This window comes from Fistularia commersonii, chromosome 6 (assembly GCF_037954325.1).
Source record: "Fistularia commersonii isolate RoL2024-O1a breed Wild chromosome 6, RoL_Fcom_v1.0, whole genome shotgun sequence".
NCBI lineage: Eukaryota > Metazoa > Chordata > Actinopteri > Syngnathiformes > Fistulariidae > Fistularia > Fistularia commersonii.
Window position 1 is genome coordinate 21,351,402 of NC_141289.1, and position 19,108 is coordinate 21,370,509.

At 52.3% G+C, this 19,108-nt stretch overlaps 1 protein-coding gene across 3 annotated transcripts in view; it reads left to right on the forward strand.

The window, feature by feature from the left end:
- kalrnb (kalirin RhoGEF kinase b) overlaps positions 1-19,108 on the forward strand; it is a 44,813-nt gene extending 25,705 nt beyond the window's left edge. The window contains exons 32-57 of one of the 3 annotated variants that reach the window (XM_086148689.1): positions 321-390; positions 480-569; positions 1,050-1,142; positions 1,553-1,664; positions 1,877-2,067; positions 2,590-2,691; positions 2,767-2,921; positions 3,267-3,369; positions 4,038-4,199; positions 4,322-4,523; positions 7,191-7,250; positions 7,328-7,410; positions 7,478-7,609; positions 7,728-7,841; positions 9,278-9,348; positions 9,430-9,496; positions 9,613-9,716; positions 9,804-9,873; positions 10,704-10,790; positions 10,938-11,030; positions 11,588-11,638; positions 12,292-12,369; positions 12,472-12,657; positions 12,809-12,980; positions 16,000-16,157; positions 16,232-19,108. In XM_086148689.1, coding sequence (XP_086004815.1) covers positions 321-390; positions 480-569; positions 1,050-1,142; positions 1,553-1,664; positions 1,877-2,067; positions 2,590-2,691; positions 2,767-2,921; positions 3,267-3,369; positions 4,038-4,199; positions 4,322-4,523; positions 7,191-7,250; positions 7,328-7,410; positions 7,478-7,609; positions 7,728-7,841; positions 9,278-9,348; positions 9,430-9,496; positions 9,613-9,716; positions 9,804-9,873; positions 10,704-10,790; positions 10,938-11,030; positions 11,588-11,638; positions 12,292-12,369; positions 12,472-12,657; positions 12,809-12,980; positions 16,000-16,157; positions 16,232-16,417 — 2,992 coding nt within the window. In that variant the 3' untranslated portion in view covers positions 16,418-19,108. Of the gene's footprint in view, positions 1-320; positions 391-479; positions 570-1,049; positions 1,143-1,552; positions 1,665-1,876; positions 2,068-2,589; positions 2,922-3,266; positions 3,370-4,037; positions 4,200-4,321; positions 4,524-7,190; positions 7,251-7,327; positions 7,411-7,477; positions 7,610-7,727; positions 7,842-9,277; positions 9,349-9,429; positions 9,497-9,612; positions 9,717-9,803; positions 9,874-10,703; positions 10,791-10,937; positions 11,031-11,587; positions 11,639-12,291; positions 12,370-12,471; positions 12,658-12,808; positions 12,981-15,999; positions 16,158-16,231 lie in introns of all 3 variants that reach the window. The other 2 variants (XM_086148687.1, XM_086148688.1) reach the window with 2 other exon arrangements.

A 19,108-nucleotide genomic window follows, 5' to 3' on the forward strand; every position in this document is an offset into this window, starting at 1 on the left:
ACACACACACACACACACACACACACACACACACTCAGACATCAGACTGTAATGGACACACACATAAACAGCAATGCAAAATCTGAACACCCGTTTGTGAGATGAATCGAAGCCTTTGAGTTGAGTTGAAAGCCTGCTCAAGTGTGTATTTCACTTCCATATAAATGATAAAAAGCCAAAGTCTTGACCCGGCAGGCGGCGCTCGTCCTCCACGCCGCCGGATACACGAGCGCGTCGTAGACCAGAAATACCGCGAGTGTCGCGCGTTCTGTTTTCCGCGTGTTCTGTTTGTGTCCTGATCCCGTCTTCTTTGTTTTTAGTATTTTCTTAAAAGAGCTGGAGAACTATGAGCAGCTTCCCGAAGACGTTGGACACTGTTTTGTCACCTGGGTAATGACCGCTCACCATCTGAAAACCTCCTTTTAAACTCCACGCCGAAGAGGAACGCGTCTTCATTAAACACGGTCTTCTTCCTCCAGGCCGACAAGTTCCACATGTATGTGACTTACTGCCGAAACAAGCCCGACTCCAGTTTACTGATACAGCAGCACGGCGGCGGATTCTTTGAGGTTTTCCAGATATTCACATTTAATCGACACTTTTTGTTACAAAAGATACTTGGTTGCAAAGCCCCGGCCAATTGAACCAGTGTTTTCAGTCTATTTTTGAAGGTAGAAAATATTTCCACATTGACAATATGTTAATATCAAACATAGATATTGTGTTCAAATACATACATATATATATATATATATACATATATGCAACGCCACAATAGTTTCTTTAAATTTTCCATGAAAAACGGGCTTTAAACTGTGATCCAAAGACTCCACGCTGAGTCAGTAATGATATATTTCATGGTAGAAAGTTAGAAACCAATTTGATCCAGACACACACTAATGGAAGAAGATCTCAGAGGAACAAGCCAAGTAAGGAGAAGAAATAATACGAAATGTGCAAGAAAGCCGACCGGCGCGATACAACAAATACAGCAGGATTCCAGGCGCGTGAGTGATGGCGTGGGTGTGTGTGGTGTGTGTGGTGTGCAGGACGTCCAGCGGAGACACGCGCTCACCAACTCCATCTCCTCAGCGCTCATCAAACCTGTGCAGAGGATCACCAAATATCAGCTGCTGCTAAAGGTAAACATTTACGTTTAAAGGATTGTTGACCTGGCTGCGGCTCTGCGGCGAAACACTTCTTTATAATCCCCCGCTAAGGTTAAAATGATCTTTTTTGTTCTTTGAAATGTTTATACACACCAGATTCTCTCTTTTCACAGGACAGGGCTGAACTTTTCCATTGACTGGCATTAATTTGCTGCTATAAACAGTATTTATGTCGATGTGCAGTATTTGGCTTCACAGTTTATCGTCGGTTATCACGCGTTTGAGTTAAAAAGAAAGGAGGAGATTACGAGGTGTGAGAAAATGATTACTATTTACTATAAGCCTCCGGTCTTTGCTTCTCAGACCAATGAATATTAATGTCCAGCTCTGCCTGAATAGAAGCTGAAGATTGAAGGGATTGAGTTTGGCGTGCATCTGTGCAGGAGCTGCTGGCGTGCTGCGAGGAGGGGAAAGGAGAGATCAAGGAAGGTCTGGAGGTGATGCTGAGCGTCCCGAAGAGAGCCAACGACGCCATGCACGTGAGCATGCTGGAAGGTGAGGCCTCACGCCGTCCGATCTGGTACGATGCGCCTGGCTCTGCAGGAAAGGAAGATCCGGCGTGTTACTGTGAGCTGCAGGTGGTTTGTGGTGCAGCCGCCGCCGCCTGGCTTTATTTACATTCACTTTGCTTGTTGTGAGGCAGCGATAGAAGGGCTTTGAGACGCACGGACGTCACGGCGACGTTACCTGGCGTGGTGTCCCCGCAGGGCTGGAGGAGGGGCTGGAGGTCCAGGGGGAGCTCCTGCTCCAGGACTCCTTCCTGGTCTGGGAGCCCAAGTCTTTGATCCGCAAGGGGCGAGACCGGCACCTCTTCCTGTTCGAACTCTCACTCATCTTCAGCAAAGAGATGAAGGACTCCAACGGACGAACCAAGTACCTGTACAAGAATCGTCTGAGGGTAACACACACACACACACACACACACACACACACACACACACACACACACACAGTCAGGGCAACTGACTGTGATAAAGCAGTTCTGTACCTTTGGCAACATCTGTGTTTCAAACTGACACGTGAGATGACGTCCGTCTCCGTCCAGCTTCATGAAGACACGTGGTCACACTTTGGATAGAATGAAGCCGCAGCTCTTTTCCTCACTTTAAACAAAACAGTGACCATTTGCGGTTGTCAGAGGACGGCCGGCACATTTGAACTGAATATCCAGAGTTCTATTTATCTATTTATTTCGGAACGACTGTTGGAGCAGTCCTCAAGCAGTCCTCAGGGTTTGCGGTGCCGTAGAAACTCTTGGTTTCAGTCGCCTTTGAATGGCAACAATTAAGCATTTGTCCAGTTTACTATCAGGTCCGGCGAGAGGCGGCGGGAAAAACCCCCTCCGAGGTCCCACCTCATCATGAACGCTCGAGATGTTGATCCGCCGACGGCGTCTCGCACGCACCTCTCTCCTCTCTAGACCTCGGAGCTGGGAGTGACCGAGCACATCGAGGGCGATCCGTGCAAATTCGCTCTTTGGGTCGGTCGAACGCCGACGTCCGACAACAAAACGGTCCTGAAGGTAACCGAAGCCGGCGCGCCGTTAAGTCTTTGCGTCTGCGCGCCGCGGCTGAGCAAACCTTTTCTGGCGTCTCAGGCGGCGTCCCTGGAACTCAAGCAAGAGTGGGTCCGCAGCATCCGGCAGGTGATCCAGGAGCGGCGGGGCCACCTGAGGGGGGCGCTGAGGGAGCCCATCCCCCTCCCCAAGACACCCAACCCAACTCTGGGTCGGCAGCGCAGCATCTCACGCAGGTGACGCCGGACGGCTGAGACGCCGCACACATTTTCCGGTTGACTGAAGGACACACACGAGACTCTGTTTGGCCAAAGTCGGCTGCGAGTCACAGAGGCGGCGCTCTGTTTTACAAAGATACCGCCGAGCGGTGGCCTCGGGTCCACCGTCTGCTCAAAGCGAGGAATCGCAATGTATTTAGCAGACAAAAGGAGAACATCTGCAGGGGAAAATAACTTGAACCTTCCTAAATGTAAACCTCTAAACTTCCTTCTCCTAAAGTCTGGGCCGTAGAAGCCGCCTGAGAGCGGAGAGGCGGCGTCTCAGCGGCCCGTGGAGAAATCTGATGATCTGTTTGTGTCCAGGGAGACGAGCGAAGACGCTGACAGTCTGGGGGACGCCAGCAGCCAGCCGGACACCGTGTCCATCGCCTCCAGAACCTCACAGAACACTGCAGACAGCGACAAGGTAACACACACACACACACACACACACACACACACACACACACAGAGTGCAGAGGGGTGTGTCCAGCAAACTGGTGACCTCACCATTGCAGCTGGCTGTCGAGTGTGTGTGTGTGTGTGTGTGTTTTATGTGTGTGCCGGGAGTTCCCTCTTCTTGTTTGTGTCATAACTTGTGGAAACTTCTCGGCTCCTCAGACAAGGTGGGTTCCTGCTCGTTTATCTGGACGCTGCAATGTGAGAGTTAATTCTTTGTGCAGGAATGTGAGAGTTAATTCTTTGTGCAGGAATGTGAGAGTTAATTCTTTGTGCAGGAATGGTTCAGAGGAGGGGAGAGGCTGAGATTCCGGTTGTTAGGAGGTGTTGAAATTCTGGTGCGACATGACTCGTGCAGGGTCGGGACGTGGAAGGACCGTCGCCGGTCCGTTCCTAGTTTTCCGCGGAAGGAAGGGCAAGGCGTGGGTGCCGTCGTTCAGCGTCCGGTTTCTAAAAATGCGGTTCTTTTAAGTCTCGTGCACTTTTCCAAAATGCATCCCGGAGTTTGAACTTAAGAGTGAAGAGCGATCGCGGACGTGACCGTGTTCAGATTTTCCAGGGCGGGTCAGGCGACGCGTCCGGCGGCGTGGAGCATCCTTCCGATGGCCGTCTCACCCGCTCCCTCTCCTCGCCCAGCTGTCAGGAGGCTGCGAGTTAGTGGTGGTGCTGCTGGATTTCTCCTCCGGGTCCCCCGGAGAGATCAGCGTGCGCTGCGGTCAGACGGTGGAGCTGGTGGAGCGGTCCGGCGAGCGGCCCGGCTGGTGCCTGGTCAGGACCACCGATCAAACTCCCCAGCAGGTGAGACGCCGAGCGAAGCGCCGAAGGATCTGAGACGGACCCGGCAAATAGAGACGTCGATATGCGCGCGCGGATGGTTTCCGTGAGCGGTCGTGGCGTTTGACGGTTCCTTCTGTGCGCAGGAGGGAATGCTGCCGACCAGCGCCCTCTGCCTGTCGCACTCCCACAGCGCCGCTGATATGGAGGGGCTCCTCCCGGCCTCCACCACCTCCTCCGGCTCCTCGTCCACCTGCGCCACCACGTCCTCGTCCTGCGGATCTTCTACCACCGCCGGCACCTCCTCCTGCAACACCTCCGCCGTCTCATCTGTGAGCGGCGGCCGCGGTGAGTCCTCCCGTCCAGGTGAAGGTTTCCCCGTGGCTTCCTCAAATCCCTCGGAACCGACGTCTTAGCGTTACCGATTGTAACCGGGGGCCCGTTTGGATTTACAGTAGAATGTTAGCGGCTTGGAATGCTGGACATGTAGCAGGAATCAACAAGCTCGCGCAGACATTTGGATTTAGAGGAAAGACATTGGGAGACAAAAGCTCCGACCGATTTCCCAGATGAGATCGAAACTCGGATGAATGTCACCGATGCCCAAATGACGGTTTCGATGTCCGGCCCCCGTGGATGATCCAGTAGCTTCCGTGTGCGTCCGGGCTGCTCTCGTGTTCCTCGACCGCCGCCACAGTACCATCATCGCATCCGTAAGGTTCGGTCGTCCGTGTCGCGTCCTGTTGAAAACAAAGGAAACGTTTAAAAATATCCCGCGCCGCCGTCTCCGACATCACGGCGCATCCTGCCTGTAAATATTTAAGTCTGGGATGGTAAACACACTCCGGTGGCGGTTCTGCCTCGGACGCGGAACGCCGACGATCTGTGTTTTCCGCTGGGATCCAGGCGACGCAGCGAGGTCATGGCTTCGGATCGGCCTCCGTTCACGGGCTGCACTGCTGGAAGAAAACATAAGCACCGCCTCGGCGACCCAGTTCACATCTGTGTGTCTGCGTTCATTCGGGGGAAAAAAGGAAAACGACGAACATCGAACGGCGAGGAACGAGCTCGTAAACCACAAGATACGGGTCGCACGGCGCCGTCGCTGGTCGTCTCTCTCCTCAAACCCAAACCCGAACCCTAACCACGCTCGGGTCGGGTCTTTCTGCGGTCGTGGTCCAGGACCGGGTCGGGTCGGGTCGGGCCGGGCGGCGTCCGCCAAGCCTGACCTCGTGTCTGCTGGCCAACACACACCTCACTGTTCACGTGCTTCCAGGACAGGTGATGAGAGGACACACAGAATGAATCCAATAGATACTAAATTGAATTTTAACATCATTAAAGATTGGGTCAGCTGGTAAAGTACTGGTGAACATGAACATCTACGTAAAGGAAATATTCCCATGTTGCATGTAAGAGCCAGAAAATGTCCCCACGCTTTTGAAATACCATTTGAATTTCCTTCAGTTTCACCAAATAGCAAAGATAATGTCCCCTTATTTCCCAAATGTAAAATAAATATCCGTTGTCACAATAAATGACTTGTTTGTCATGGCAGAAACTAAATTCAGACTTTGCAAAAATCAAGCAAAATTCCCCATTTGTTTGAAAAGCTCTGTCGTGTTAAAAACAAATCCCACGCGTCCCTGTGCATCGCAGGAATAGATTTCATGTTATGTCACAAAAACAAAATCTATTTTCCATTGTTGGGAAGAATGTCTGGCCGTGATCTGCGGAAAGGCACGCTCAATTCTATTTTACGTTTATTTTATCTCGATCCATGCTGATAGGCTGCTGGAAATGATTGTCGCCATGTTCATATTATCAAATGCATTTTTAATTTCTCTACATTTGTTTTTACAAGCAAAGTAAAAACTGAAACCCCCAAGAAGACGAGGATAATGATGTTCCTCAAGTCTTCAAAGCAGTTTGAAGTTTAGAGTTTTTCCAGTTGAAATCTGACCGTCCCTCTCGGAGCTGCTAAACACCAGCGTTTAGTTTCACTTTTTAACCTGGATATCTTACATTTGGATGGAAGTCGCCTCCTCCCGCCGCCGCCGCCCCACCTCTCGCTGTGTCTCCGCCCCCGAGAGTGCACTTCCTCGGCACTCGCCTCCCGGCTTTTCAGATGAGCCCGGTGTCCACGCCTGGACCGCGGCGTTTCTCCTGAGGCGGCGGCGGCGGCGGCGGCGGTAGCATGTGGCAGGGCAGGCGTGCACGCTGGGACTGCTCTGGTTTGTGTGAACGTGCAGCCATGGAGGACAAAACAGGTGGGTTTCTATCATGTTGTTGAGGGAAAGAAAAGCAGGACGGAAACAGGACAAGCGAGTTTCTGGAGCTGTCGCCGGCGCGCGCGCACACACACACACACACACACACACACACACACACACATGCAGATGACTAACCAAGCCAGACAGACTCGCATGGGCACATGTGCGCACACACACACACACACACACACACACACACACACACAGTCATGCAGACGACTAAGCCAGACAGACCTTCTCGTGCGCAAACACACACACACACACTCACACACTGACGGAAGTCTAATGTCTAACTGAAGGATCAATGTTTGAAAGCTTCTTAACCTGCTCTGTTGGGAAAAGATCGACTTCATAACACTGGAAAGGACAAAACGTTAAAATAGAACAAAACAGCCGTCATTTGCTGTGTAGCTTCTTGTGTTTTAGTCCAAATATTCAGCAACTTTCAACATTTTAATCGTCCATCTTTGCCACGATCAGTGTCTCGAAGCAGTTTTGTGCAGATGTTAAATAGTTCCAGGCTTAATCATTATTTGACTTGTATTTCAAAAGCGCGTCTCTTTTGTTTGCAAAAAATGTAATGACTTGAGGAGACGTGATGTTTTGCGGTGATCTTCCTCACACCTCTATCCTCACCTCCTCTATCAGACGTCGCCGTCGGCCGGTGGCAGGTTTGTCCGGAGGCTCGTCTTCCCGATGTTTTACTTGTTGCGCCTGTGTTTGTGTTTGTGCGCCTCCTCAGATTCTGCCCTGTTGGCTCTGGAAGGCTCCGCTCAGCCCTCGGCTCCGCCGCCCGGCCACAGTAAGACTCCGACGCCGACAAACGCCGCGGTTCGCGACCTCGCCGACATTTCTGACCCCGCCTCCTGGCCCCCCCAGGTGCCATCTCTCCCACGGTGTGCGGCGCCGCGGGGTCGCCGGGTCCAAAACGCAGCGGCTCGGGGACGGGGAACACGTTGAAGGTAGGCTTGGTGTCGGGCGGGCGCTTCCGGCCGGAGGGCCGCCGTCTGAAGCCGTGTCTCCTCGCAGCGTTGGCTCACCAGCCCCGTGCGCAGACTCAGCCAGGGAAAAGCCGACGCGCAGAAAAAACCTCCGATCAGAACGAGGAGGCGAGACAACAGGCCGGAGCTGACAACGCCCCTCAACGCCGGCGCCTCCTCGGTACGAAAGTCACGCCGCTCGCTCGCTCGCTCGCTCGCTCACTCGTCGTGGGTGCGGAGGAAGCTTTAGGATGAACATGGAACCCTCTGGTCCTCCTCATGAGCGCCTGTCTGTGCAGAAGGCCAGGAAGGAGGAGGCGGCGCAAAGCGGTGGAGAGGAAGAACCGGAGGAGGAAAGCCACACCCCGTTACCGCCGCCCATGCAAATCATCAAGGACCCCAACAACCCCGAGGTGACCCGCCCTCCGGCTCTCCGTCCGTCCCGTTTGTTTGAACGTCAACCCGATTTGACGTGAACGTGAGCTAACTGGCGTTACTCCGGGGCGGCTCGCTCACGTCGACCCATTGTGATGCCGTCGAAGTGGCGGCTCGGAAACTCCCTGACATGAAATAGTCATCTGCATTTTTTAAACCGCCTATATTCTTGAAGCGCTGGAACGGCGGGGTCGTCCCGGCCCGGGCGTCTGGGCGAGCCGGTCGCTCCGGCGCTTACTGGAAGGAAAGGACAAAAAATGTGCTTCGGCCTTTTAGAACCAAACCTTTCTCGTTTACTTCCTGATGTTTGGTTTCACCTGCTCATGACTGGATGTTGTGGTGGGTTTCATCTCCTCCGTGCTGCCGGTGCTGCCGGTGCTGCCGGTGCCGCCGCCTGCTCAGTGCAGCTGTGATTCTGAGCTCATTTCACAATTCCAAAAGTACAAAAGGACGACTTTTAAATTGTTTGACGAAACGATCCCACTTCGGTTCACTTTGACCGTTTGCTTGAAATTTTCCCGAGATTAAAAAAAGGGACGTGGTCATCCACAAGGCCGCCGGAGCAGAACAGGATGCGCCTCGCTGATGCCCAAACTGGGACATTTTAAAGCAGCAGCAGCATCAGCACAACCTGCTGGACTCGAGGCACCGCGCAGGGATCGCACTACAAAATACACCAGCATTTTTCCAGGCCACGCCAACGTCGTCGATATTCGGTCAAGTCCGGGCGCGCCGACATCGTTAGCGTTAAGCTATTGTCTGTTTCCTTCATGATATTGACCTCCTCCACACACCCTCTGCCTGTCGGGCTCCCGAAGCGCCGCGGCGCTGGTCTTGAACCGGCGCTGCGAGGATTACCGTCCATTCCTCACCCGGCCTGTCATTACTTGTTCTGATTCTCATGGATTTAAATGCAAACACGTCCCTTCCGCCGCTTTGACTCCGGCCGCTCCTCCAGCCGCTCGCGGCTCCACGCCGATCATTTCTGGGCAAGAAGATTCTGCAGAGCGGCGCTTTCTGACCCGTTTGACCTCAATAGCGGAGCGACAGGAGCGTCAGACCACTGAGCTTATGCAACAAAACTCACAGGACTCATTTCCAGATGACAAATCCCTCCAGTCTGTCAGTAAATACAATTTGTGAATCATGGTAAAGAAACTCACCATGAAGTACATTGCTGGAATTATTGTTAGGATCGTAGTTTTCTTGGCACTTCATTGGACAAGTTGCCACTCCCTTCTGTAAAAAAAAATGTTGTTTTACTAGCACATCTAGTCATCTAGATGAAAACAAGTACATTCGCTGGTAAAGATTGGAGAAATCAAAAAGAAATGCGCATTTAACAAATAACCAAGCAGACACGAAGCAGAAATATGGAAACAAGCAACATTCTTCTTTTCTCACGTGGCCGCAGGGCCTGGACTCCGACCAGGGATCCAATGAATCGGACAGCGAGCAGCGGAACAAGGCGCTCCGAGGGAGAATGTAAGATGAACGTCGGAGGAAAACCTGGCGGACGTGGAGGATCTTTCACTGACTCCTGTCTGTCTGTCTGTCTGTCTTCAGGTTTGTGGTCAATGAGATGATTCAGTCAGAGAAGGACTATGTGAAAGACCTGGGTGTCATCATTGAGGTGGGTTTGAGCGGCACATGAACGCGTCATAATGTTACTGTCCACGGACATAAACGTGCGCGCACACGTGCGTGCGTACGTGCCTATGTGTACCCATGTGCGTCCTTGTGTCTCAGGGCTTCATGTCCAGGCTGGAGGTCAGAGGGATCCCAGAGGACATGAGAGGCAAAGACAAGATTGTCTTTGGGAACATCCAACAGATCTATGACTGGCACAGAGAGTGGGTGCACACACACACACACACACACACACACACACACACACACACAAGGTACCCTCACAATCACCGACTGAACGTGTCTTGCAGTTTCTTCCTGGTGGAGTTGGAACATTGTGCTCAGAATCACGACCTGCTTGCTGACCTGTTCATCAGACATGTGAGTACGAGCTCCACCTCCAGCTGGAGATCTTCATCCTTCAGATCGTCATCCTTCAGTTTTTCATCCTCCAGGTCTTCATCCTTCAGGTGTTCATCCTTCAGGTCTTCATCCTTCAGGACAACAATGACTTCGAACAAATCTACACACTTATATGATGAGAATTGTTGCATGCAATTCTATACATTTTTTGCATATATATCATATTATTAATTGTTATTACTATATCAATGTGGAGAATATGGAGTGTTGTAATGTTCAGCCATAACTCCACGGACATGGCGGACGGCCCCTTCTTGCACCAAACAGCCATGAGCTATAGAAGTGTCAGTCCATCAGAACTCACCACAACATGAGCATCTGACCCCGTTGGCCCTGGAGGTCGTGAAATGGGTCGGACGTGATTATCCAGCACGTTCCCGAACGCTAAAGCGGACGAAGATCTGGAGAATCCCGAGTCGAACTTGTCATTACGTTCCTCATTTCGCTGTCATTTTGAAAAGAACCAACCGCCGAAGGCCGAGTGAGGAGACGCTCCACCGCAGGGGCTCTGCAGGACCCAACCCTCCCTGGGATGAACTCTGCAGGTCATCCCAGGGAGGGTCATGGTGTCACGGCTGATCAGTGGAAGCTTCCTTCTCATTCACTTCTATGAAAGTCATTCATTAGCCAAAGAAGCAGGAGGCACCGGTTGCTCGGCAACCATAAGAACATAATCAGGAGCAGCTCCCGCAAACTGCTGTATGTACAACATAGCTCTACATCACCAGTATTGATCTTCATGCATATGTGTGTGTGTGTGTGTGTGTGTGTGTGTGTGTGTGTGACAGGAGCGTCGTCTCCACATGTACATAGTGTACTGTCAGAACAAGCCACGCTCCGAATTCATCGTCATCGAATACGAGACCTTCTTTGAGGTAGGAACGTTTGGAGTTTGATCATGTGACCAGATGACTCTGGTTTTATTGATATAATTACAAGTAAATATGAAATGATTCCAGAGGCTTTCAATCTAATGTTATAATTTTCCAATGGTGATTTCTCGTCTTGCGAACCGTCTACAGGAGATCCAGCACGAGATCAGCTGCAGAATGTCCATCAGTGATTATCTCATCAAACCTATTCAGAGAATCACCAAGTACCAGCTGCTCCTCAAGGTCGGTCACATGACTGGAGCTCTTCTCGCTCACGCCGCTGACGCCAAAAAACCTTTTTCCAGTCAGCCGTCAGAGCGCCAGGCGTTGACCCATGACCCCATGACCCCATGACCCCATGACCCGTGACCCGTGACCCGAGTATTAAAGCTCAGGACATTCAAATCCCAAAGTTCCTGAATGTTGTTTCAAGTTTCAGTTTTAAACTATTTTAAAATCCTTTTTCTTCAGTTGTTCTTAATTCACTCCGTTCTTCTTCTTCTTCTTCTTCTTCTTCTTTCGGCTCCTCGGCCTCCTCCGTCTCACCCTCGCTAATCCAACCCAGTCCTCCATCCGCACGCTCTCGCTGTAAATTCAACCGCCAACAATGGTCAGCGTACAGTTTTCATGAGGGTGTTTCGTGTGTGAGCCCCCCAGATGTTCAGATATCCCAGATATTTGTTTTCACACAATTCATATTTTCCCCCCGTCTGTCTGCTTTAAGGCCGATGACGGCCGTCATGTTAGGTTTGCGGTGCATTCATGAAGGCGGCTGACGCACGTTTCATTTTTTTGCCCAGGACTTTCTGAAGTACACATCTAAAGCAGGACTGGAGAGCGAGGAGATCGAGGTGAGAAATTTCAGCATCGTCCGTGTCGTGGTCTCAGCGCCGGGCATGTTAATTGACGGATGTTCTTTTCAAAGTTCCGACCGAAAGAACCGTTCAAATGTATCACTGGGAAAACGTAGCATCACTGTGAAGATGTGATTCATGACCACATACACTGCTCAAAAAAATAAAGGGAACACTTAAAAAACACACCCTAGATCTAAGTGAATGAAATATTCTTATGAAATACTTTGCTCTTTACACAGTTGAATGTGCTGACAACAAAATCACACAAAAATGATCGATGGAAATCAATTGTATCAACCCATGGAGGTCTGGATTAGGACTCACACTCCAAATTAAAGTGTAAAAACAAACTCCAGGCTGATCCAACTTTGATGTAATGTCCTTAAAACAAGTCCAAATGAATCTGTGTTGCTTCCTGAGTGGACACTATGATTTCACACAAGTGGGATTGACTTGGAGTTACATTGTGTTGTTCAAGTGTTCCCTTTATTTTTTGAGCAGTATATATGGTGGTAATGACACAACTAAAAGGGGAGAATGCTAAACGTTAGCATCTCCTTCACTGCGCCGGTCGGTGCACGGCAATTCACGATCGACCTCCGAACAAACTGGTATGTAATAACCGTGCATGTTTTTGGACTGTGCAGAAAGCGGTTGAGCTGATGTCCTTGGTGCCGAAGCGCTGCAACGACATGATGAACCTGGGACGCCTGCAGGGATACGAGGTACAACAAAGACTCCCGTCTCCATGAGAAAACCCCGAAGGACGGTCTCTTCGGCGGAGGATCCGGATCTCCTCACCCGTCCGTGTCCCGCCTGTCTCCCAGGGGAAGCTGACGTCTCAGGGCAAGCTGCTGCAGCAGGAGACCTTCTGCGTCTGGGAGCAGGACGGAGGCGTTCTGTCGCGCAGTAAAGAACGCAGAGTCTTCCTGTTCGAGCAGATCGTCATCTTCAGCGAGCTCCTCCGCAAAGGATCGAGCAACCCGGGATACCAGTTCAAGAACAGCATCAAGGTAGGCGGGCAGACTCGCTCCCCGTCCGCTTCGCTCGCTTGTTTCCGGCCTCGTCTGCGAGGTCAGACAAGATTACGCCGCTTCAAATGGGTTTTTGTCCTGGAAGACGTTTACATGAGTCGTAACGGCGCGGAACATCTGATCTCCTCAGGTGAGCTACCTGGCCATGCAGGACAGCGTGGACGGAGACCCCTGTAAGTTCGTGCTCTGGTCTCGGGGCTCGGCCGAACGATTCACGCTTCAAGCCTCATCCGCAAACATCAAGATGACCTGGGTGGAGAACATCACCGCCCTTCTGGATGCACAGAACAACTTCCTGTCAGGTAGGTGATCAGCCCGGATCGGCTCCGTCTCCCTCAAATCTTCCTAGTCATCTTTGAAACCCCTGAATATGACATCGCTTGAATGTCATTCATCTACAAACCTCTGAAAAATATTGAGAGTGAAAGCGTTGACTCTCCCTTGACCTTTTTTTCTTCAATCCCATATAAACACCGAAACCTTCTCAGAAATCCCAGTCGACCGGTGCTCCTGGAAACATCTGATGTATCTTTCATGATACGGTCAACATCCCCACAACATCAGTCCGTCCTTGGATTGCAGTCAGAATCCAAGGATTCCTGAGCATCTACTTAATTCCTTATAGAACACGTTGAATCTCTGAAATACCTTCAACCCTCATAAGAGGGTCAGAATTCCCATTTTGTCTCAGTCTGCCTTGAACATCATGAGCTACATGTTCCTAAGACTCACCGCAAACACCCTCAAACCAGAACCTTCAAGGTTTGCTGGAAAAAGGCGACCGAGTACTTGAACGTCTGAAATGTCTTTGCAATGTATTTCCGTCAACTCGCCAGAAAACATTCGATCTCCAAAACATCCTTCAAGACGGCTGAAACTGGATTCAGTTAATTATTATAGTGGTTCATTTTATCAAACTGTGTGTTGCAAAAGTATCCTTAAATCCCCTGAAATATTCCATCCATCCATCCATCCATCTTCTACCGCCTCTCCGGGCCGGGTGGCGGGGCAGCGGCCGCCGGTCCAGCTCCTCTGGAGATGCCGAGGCGTTCCCGGCCGGCCTGGAGATGCAGGTCCTCCGGCTCCAGCGCCGCCTGGTTCTTCCTCCCCTGGAGGTGTCCAGGAGGCCTCCAGGAGGCGTCCTGGAGGCGTCCTGGAGGCGTCCTGACCGCATGCCGAGCCTCATCTGGCTGCTCTCCTCCGAGCCCCTCCAGGATGGCCGAGCTCCTCACCCAGTCTCTAAGGTTGAGTCCTGCAGAAGACACGTTTCTGCCGCTCGCATCCGCAACCTTGTCCTTTCGGTCAAGGCCGGCAGCTGGCGACCAAACGTGTGGGGAGGAACGGAAATCCACCGGTGAACTGAGAGCTTCGCCTTCTGGCTCTGCTCCGTCTTCACCAGGACAGACCGGTACGGAGTCCTCTTCCCTGCCGACGCCGCAGGTCCTCCCATCCGTCTCCTGCTCCACTCCTGAACAAGACCCAGGATCCACAAAGGGTCCTGGCCGAGTCCGACCCTCACCAGGAACTAGGACAGGGTTTGGTACCCCGGCCTGTTGGAGCTCCCACAGGAGTCCCACGGACAAATGACTTCTGCAGGTCCATAAACACATGCAGACCGCTCGGGCAAACTCCCCTGGCACTGCCTTGAACCCTGCAGAGGGTGAAGACCTGGTCCACTGTTCAAACACCAGGAGGAAGACCATCCTGCTCCTCCTGCATCCGAGCTTCAGCGACCCGTGGGACCCTCCTCTCCGGCGCCCCATTTAAGACTTTTCCAGGGAGGCTGAGGAGTGTGACTCCCTGTAGGCGGCGCACACCCTCTGATCCCCCTTTTACTTCTGCCCGTCCGGAGACGCTGTCCTCTTCTGTCTCCGTTGCACCGTTGCTGACAGCAACAGCCGTACGACATCCGGGGCCTTGAGGAACCCGGGATCTCTGAGCCCCGGCTCCGATGCCAAGGAGCTCTTCCACAACCTCTGCAATCTCAGTTCCGGGAATGTGAGAGTCCACATGAGTCCCCCAGACTCTGCTTCCTCATGGAGGCCTTGGGAGTATTTCTGCCACCGATCCACAACCTGCGGCGTCGAGGTCAGCGGCTCGCCGCCCCCACTGGACTCGGTGTCGGCGGCGCAGCGCTTCCCCTTCGCCAGCTGCCTGGTGGCAGACCAGCCCTGGGACGTCCTCTCCGTGGCCTCGCCCAACTCCTCCCACGCCAGAGTCTTTGCCTCGCCGACCACCACAGCTGTGCCGCTCGGCCTGCCGGCACCCGTCAGCTGCCTCCGGAGCCCCGCGGCCCAGAAGGACTCGGCGGGACTCCTTCTCCGGCCCGACGGCATCCCTCACCGCCGGGGACGCCCCCGAACCCACCACCACGGAGGCGCTGAAGGCCGCCCGGTCCGAGCCCGCGGCCCCCGTTGAGTCTCTGCTAGACGTTGCCGACAGACCCTCGCGATACGTTTGGGTCTGGCGACTGTGACCAACACCCTCCCCCAACATTCTCAGGAAACAAAGGACCCACCTGAATCCGGTCACCATCAGGGGTACAGAAGTGGACATTGTGGACACCTACGAATACCTGGGTGTCCACTTGGACAATAAACTGGACTGGACCTTGAACACCAACGCCATCATCAAGAAGGGTCAGAGCCGTCTGTTCTTCCTCAGGAGGCTCAGATCTTTCAAGGTCTGCAGGACCATGCCGCAGATGTTTTACCACTCGCTGGTGTCCGGCGTCATCTTCTACGCTGTTGTGTGCTGGGCAGCAGGATCAAGACAGCTGACACCAACAGACTGGACAAGCTCATCAGGAGAGCCGGATCTGTCCTGGGAGTAGAGCTGGAGTCTGTGGTGCAGGTGTCAGAGAAGCTCCTCAGCATCATGGACAACGTCCATCACCTCCTGCATGGACACTGACGTCCCGTCAGAGCTCTTTCAGTCGTAGACTGATACCACCAAGGAGCTCCACTGAACGCCACAGGAGGTCTTTCCTACCTGAGGCTGTCAGACTTTTTAATTCCTCTTCCTTCAGCCGAAGGGAATCTTCAAATCTTTGTAGTTAAGACCTTAAAACAGTTAAGACACTTTATATTTCATTGTATTTCTTATTCTTCCGCCTTCCTACTATTATCTATTACGGTTATGTTTTTGCTTGAAACTCTGGCACAACAATTTCCTTGGGGATAAATAAAGTTGTTCTCATCTCCATCCTCACCCAAGGGTCCAGAAGGTGTGGCCTCCAGACCCGGGAGTGAATCTTAAAAGTACCTTTAAATAATAACAAGAAACTCGCCGCGTTGAGCCGATGTGGTCTTGCTCCCTCAGCTCTCCAGTCTCCCATCGAGTACCAGAGGAAGGAGGGAGGCGTTTCCATCGCCCGCCCGCTGTCGTCGGGCCGACCGCCCTCCGTCCCGCCCTCCGTCCCGCCGACGCCCAACGGCCACACGTCCCAGCCTCCGCCCGACAGCGACCAGGACGACCAGGTCAGAGTCGATCTTTGCGCGGCGTCGGTCCCCCCGCGGCCAAAACCCTGACCGCCTGACATGTCGCCCCTCAGGAGCTGGTCGTGGTGCTCCAGGACTTCGTGGCGGTGCGCGAGGACGAAATCTCAGTGTTCTGCGGCGAGAAGGTGCAGATTCTGGCATCCAACCAGCAGGGTCAGAGTCTAGTTTACCGGCCAGCTAATAGTGACTCCCCTGCGGCCGAGGGCTGGGTGCCGCGCTGCGTGCTCAACATACACTGACACACACACACACACACACACACACACACACACACACACACACACACTGCATCTTGGCCTGGTGAAATGATAGGGAGATGGGTTTGGTGACAGCGCACGTACACATCACGCGGCGGCGGCGGCGGCTCGCCCGCCAGTCCACACACATTCACCGCAGAGCATCCGATCAAGGGAATCTTCCGGGCCTCTCAGAAAACAGGCATTTTGACGATCGTCCGAACGGACGGAGTCTCGCCGACCGCTTTGTCCGACGTAGATTCAACTGCAATGTAATTGCAGTAAGAATAGCAATGATTGAAACGGCATCACGAGGCTGTTTTTGTCCTACTTCTTCTAGATGAACAAATTGAATTTAGTTTGAATTCACTTTACGAAACCATTTCTTTCCGTTTTTGATGATTCTTTATAATCACTTTATAAAATGATACTATTGAATGAAATTCCCACAAGGTGAAGAAAATGTGCTTGTTTGAAAAAGTTGAAAAGGTGATTTGCATGACGCTTGGTCCAACACTGTAGTCCATCCGGCCCGATCTCTTCTCACAGAATCCCCATCGTGGTGTTTTTATTTGTGGAACTTGAGTTCCAAAACCCCCCAAAAGTCCAATCTGTCGATAGCGATGTCACCCCCCCGGATGCGCGTCGGCCTCGACGGCGGTTATAATGCTGGTTTTCTGAGAGCAAAACTCAGATTAGCTAGAGAATGAACTGGCGTCTCCTCGACCTTCGACGGAACGACCTCATCGCTTGGTTTCGTCCGATTCCGCGGCTCAAACCCCAGCGAGCGGACGGATGGCGCCGCCTGCCGTCCGTCTCTATTTATTATTTACGCAGCGATCGAAAAGATGACGATACCATTTCCACGGCGCCATCGAGCCCGACACACAAACACGCACACCTTCACACGAGAAGAGGAAAAAAAGAAGAGCGGCTGCCGTCAGGTTCTCCCTCCTCCCTGGTGCTTCGCCCGACCCGTCGGACCTCGAGGTCGGCTCCGTCTCCAGTTTACTGCCTTCGAGCGAAACCGTCGAACCGGGCCTCCGAGAACCTGCGCCGCCCAGCAACGAGAGAGCGGGAAAAGAGTTTGGAGGTTCGGCGGACGGGAGGACCCATCAGAACTGAGGTCGCATCATGTTAATAGTGTGTATAAAGAGACTGAATACACACACTCAAACACATAAGCATATATACACACATACATAAGAACACACACATTGAGAAGATGAAGATTATTATACTGAAGAATAATAGAATCTGTTTTTCACCTCAATAGAAACAAACTGTTTGTCATATTGAAGTGTGTGTGCGTGCGTGCGTGCGTGCGTGCGTGCGTGCGTGCGTGTGTGTGTGTGTGTGTGTGAGAGACAGAGAGAGAGAGAGAGCGCACGTCCCGTATGTCTGTGTATCCACCAACAGTGTGGCGTTGTCCCCGGTGTAGCGTTGCCATGACGACTAGTTGTGTTGGCAGTGACACCAGTTGTTAATGTGTTGGGGTCTTTTAGCCGACCAGAGCTGCTGCGAGTGGCCGCCCCGCGCCCCAAAACACACAGCAAAGACCCCCCGCTCTGCACCCCCTCCCTGCGGCAGCCTTCTTGCCGCAGCTATGGTCAGTTTGGATATTCTAAATATGCATTTCTTGTTTGTGTAAATAGACGAGACCTCTGACTGCTATCCTCCAGCGCCGGACTGTTTGTCTGTTCCATCCACGCATCCGTCCGTCCTTTTGTCTTTCTGTCCAAGTAAGACGGTCAAGCTTAAACCCGGAAAACGCTTTGTCTCTCTGTCTTCTCCGTCCCCCTCCATCTTTCTACCTCTCCATCGCCACCCATCTGTCCGTCCGCCTCTCTCACGTCTATTTTCCGTTTCTCCGGCGTCTCAAACCCGCAGAGGCCGTTCGGTGTTTCTGCCGAGTCGTGGCTCCGGAGGCCGAGGCCCCGCGTCCGTCCGTCTCTTTGTCCGCAGAGCCTCCACCTCTCCACCGGCTTGCTTCGTCTCTTTATCTCTCTCTCTCTATCCATCTCTGCCTGTCCATCTCTCCTGCTATCTCCTTCCTCTTTGTCTCTCTGAAGCTCCCTCTCAACAATCTCTCCCCTTCTCTCTACCTCTGTGTCTTTGTCTCTGGTGCCATTCTCAGACAACACCCTAGTCCTTAAGGAGCTACGCAGCATGAACAGTGAATTAAGGGTTAAGATGAAAAACATTGTTCTTTAAAGAGTTCATAATATTATAATAAGTGCACTGTTGTGGGTTTATGAACGGCGCGGTGCACTAGTAGGGGTTCAAATACCACACTATGGAGAGCTTGGGTCTGGAGAACAGGTGGAGTTCGGTTCTTACGGTGGGAGTCGTGCACTGCGAAGGCGGGTGGAAGGAGAGAAGGTCATTATGAAGTTGTTCGGTACGGACGTGGTGCACCGTGAAGGTCCCGGGGGGCAACGTACCCGTCTAAAGATGCAAAGCGCTGCATTATGAACTTCTTTAGATGGTAATTAGTGCGCTCTGAAAAACTGGCGGTTTCGCAATAGTGCACTTCGGAGGGCATCGGGTGCCGTTTGAGACCCGGCCTCGTTGCCAGCAGGCCAAGTTGACTAACCGATCAAACAGTGTTATTTGTACAAAACTAACAGCTGCTAACTGACCGCTAACAGCTCTTTGTTGTTGTTTGTAATAAACTTCATTTTTCATCCAAAA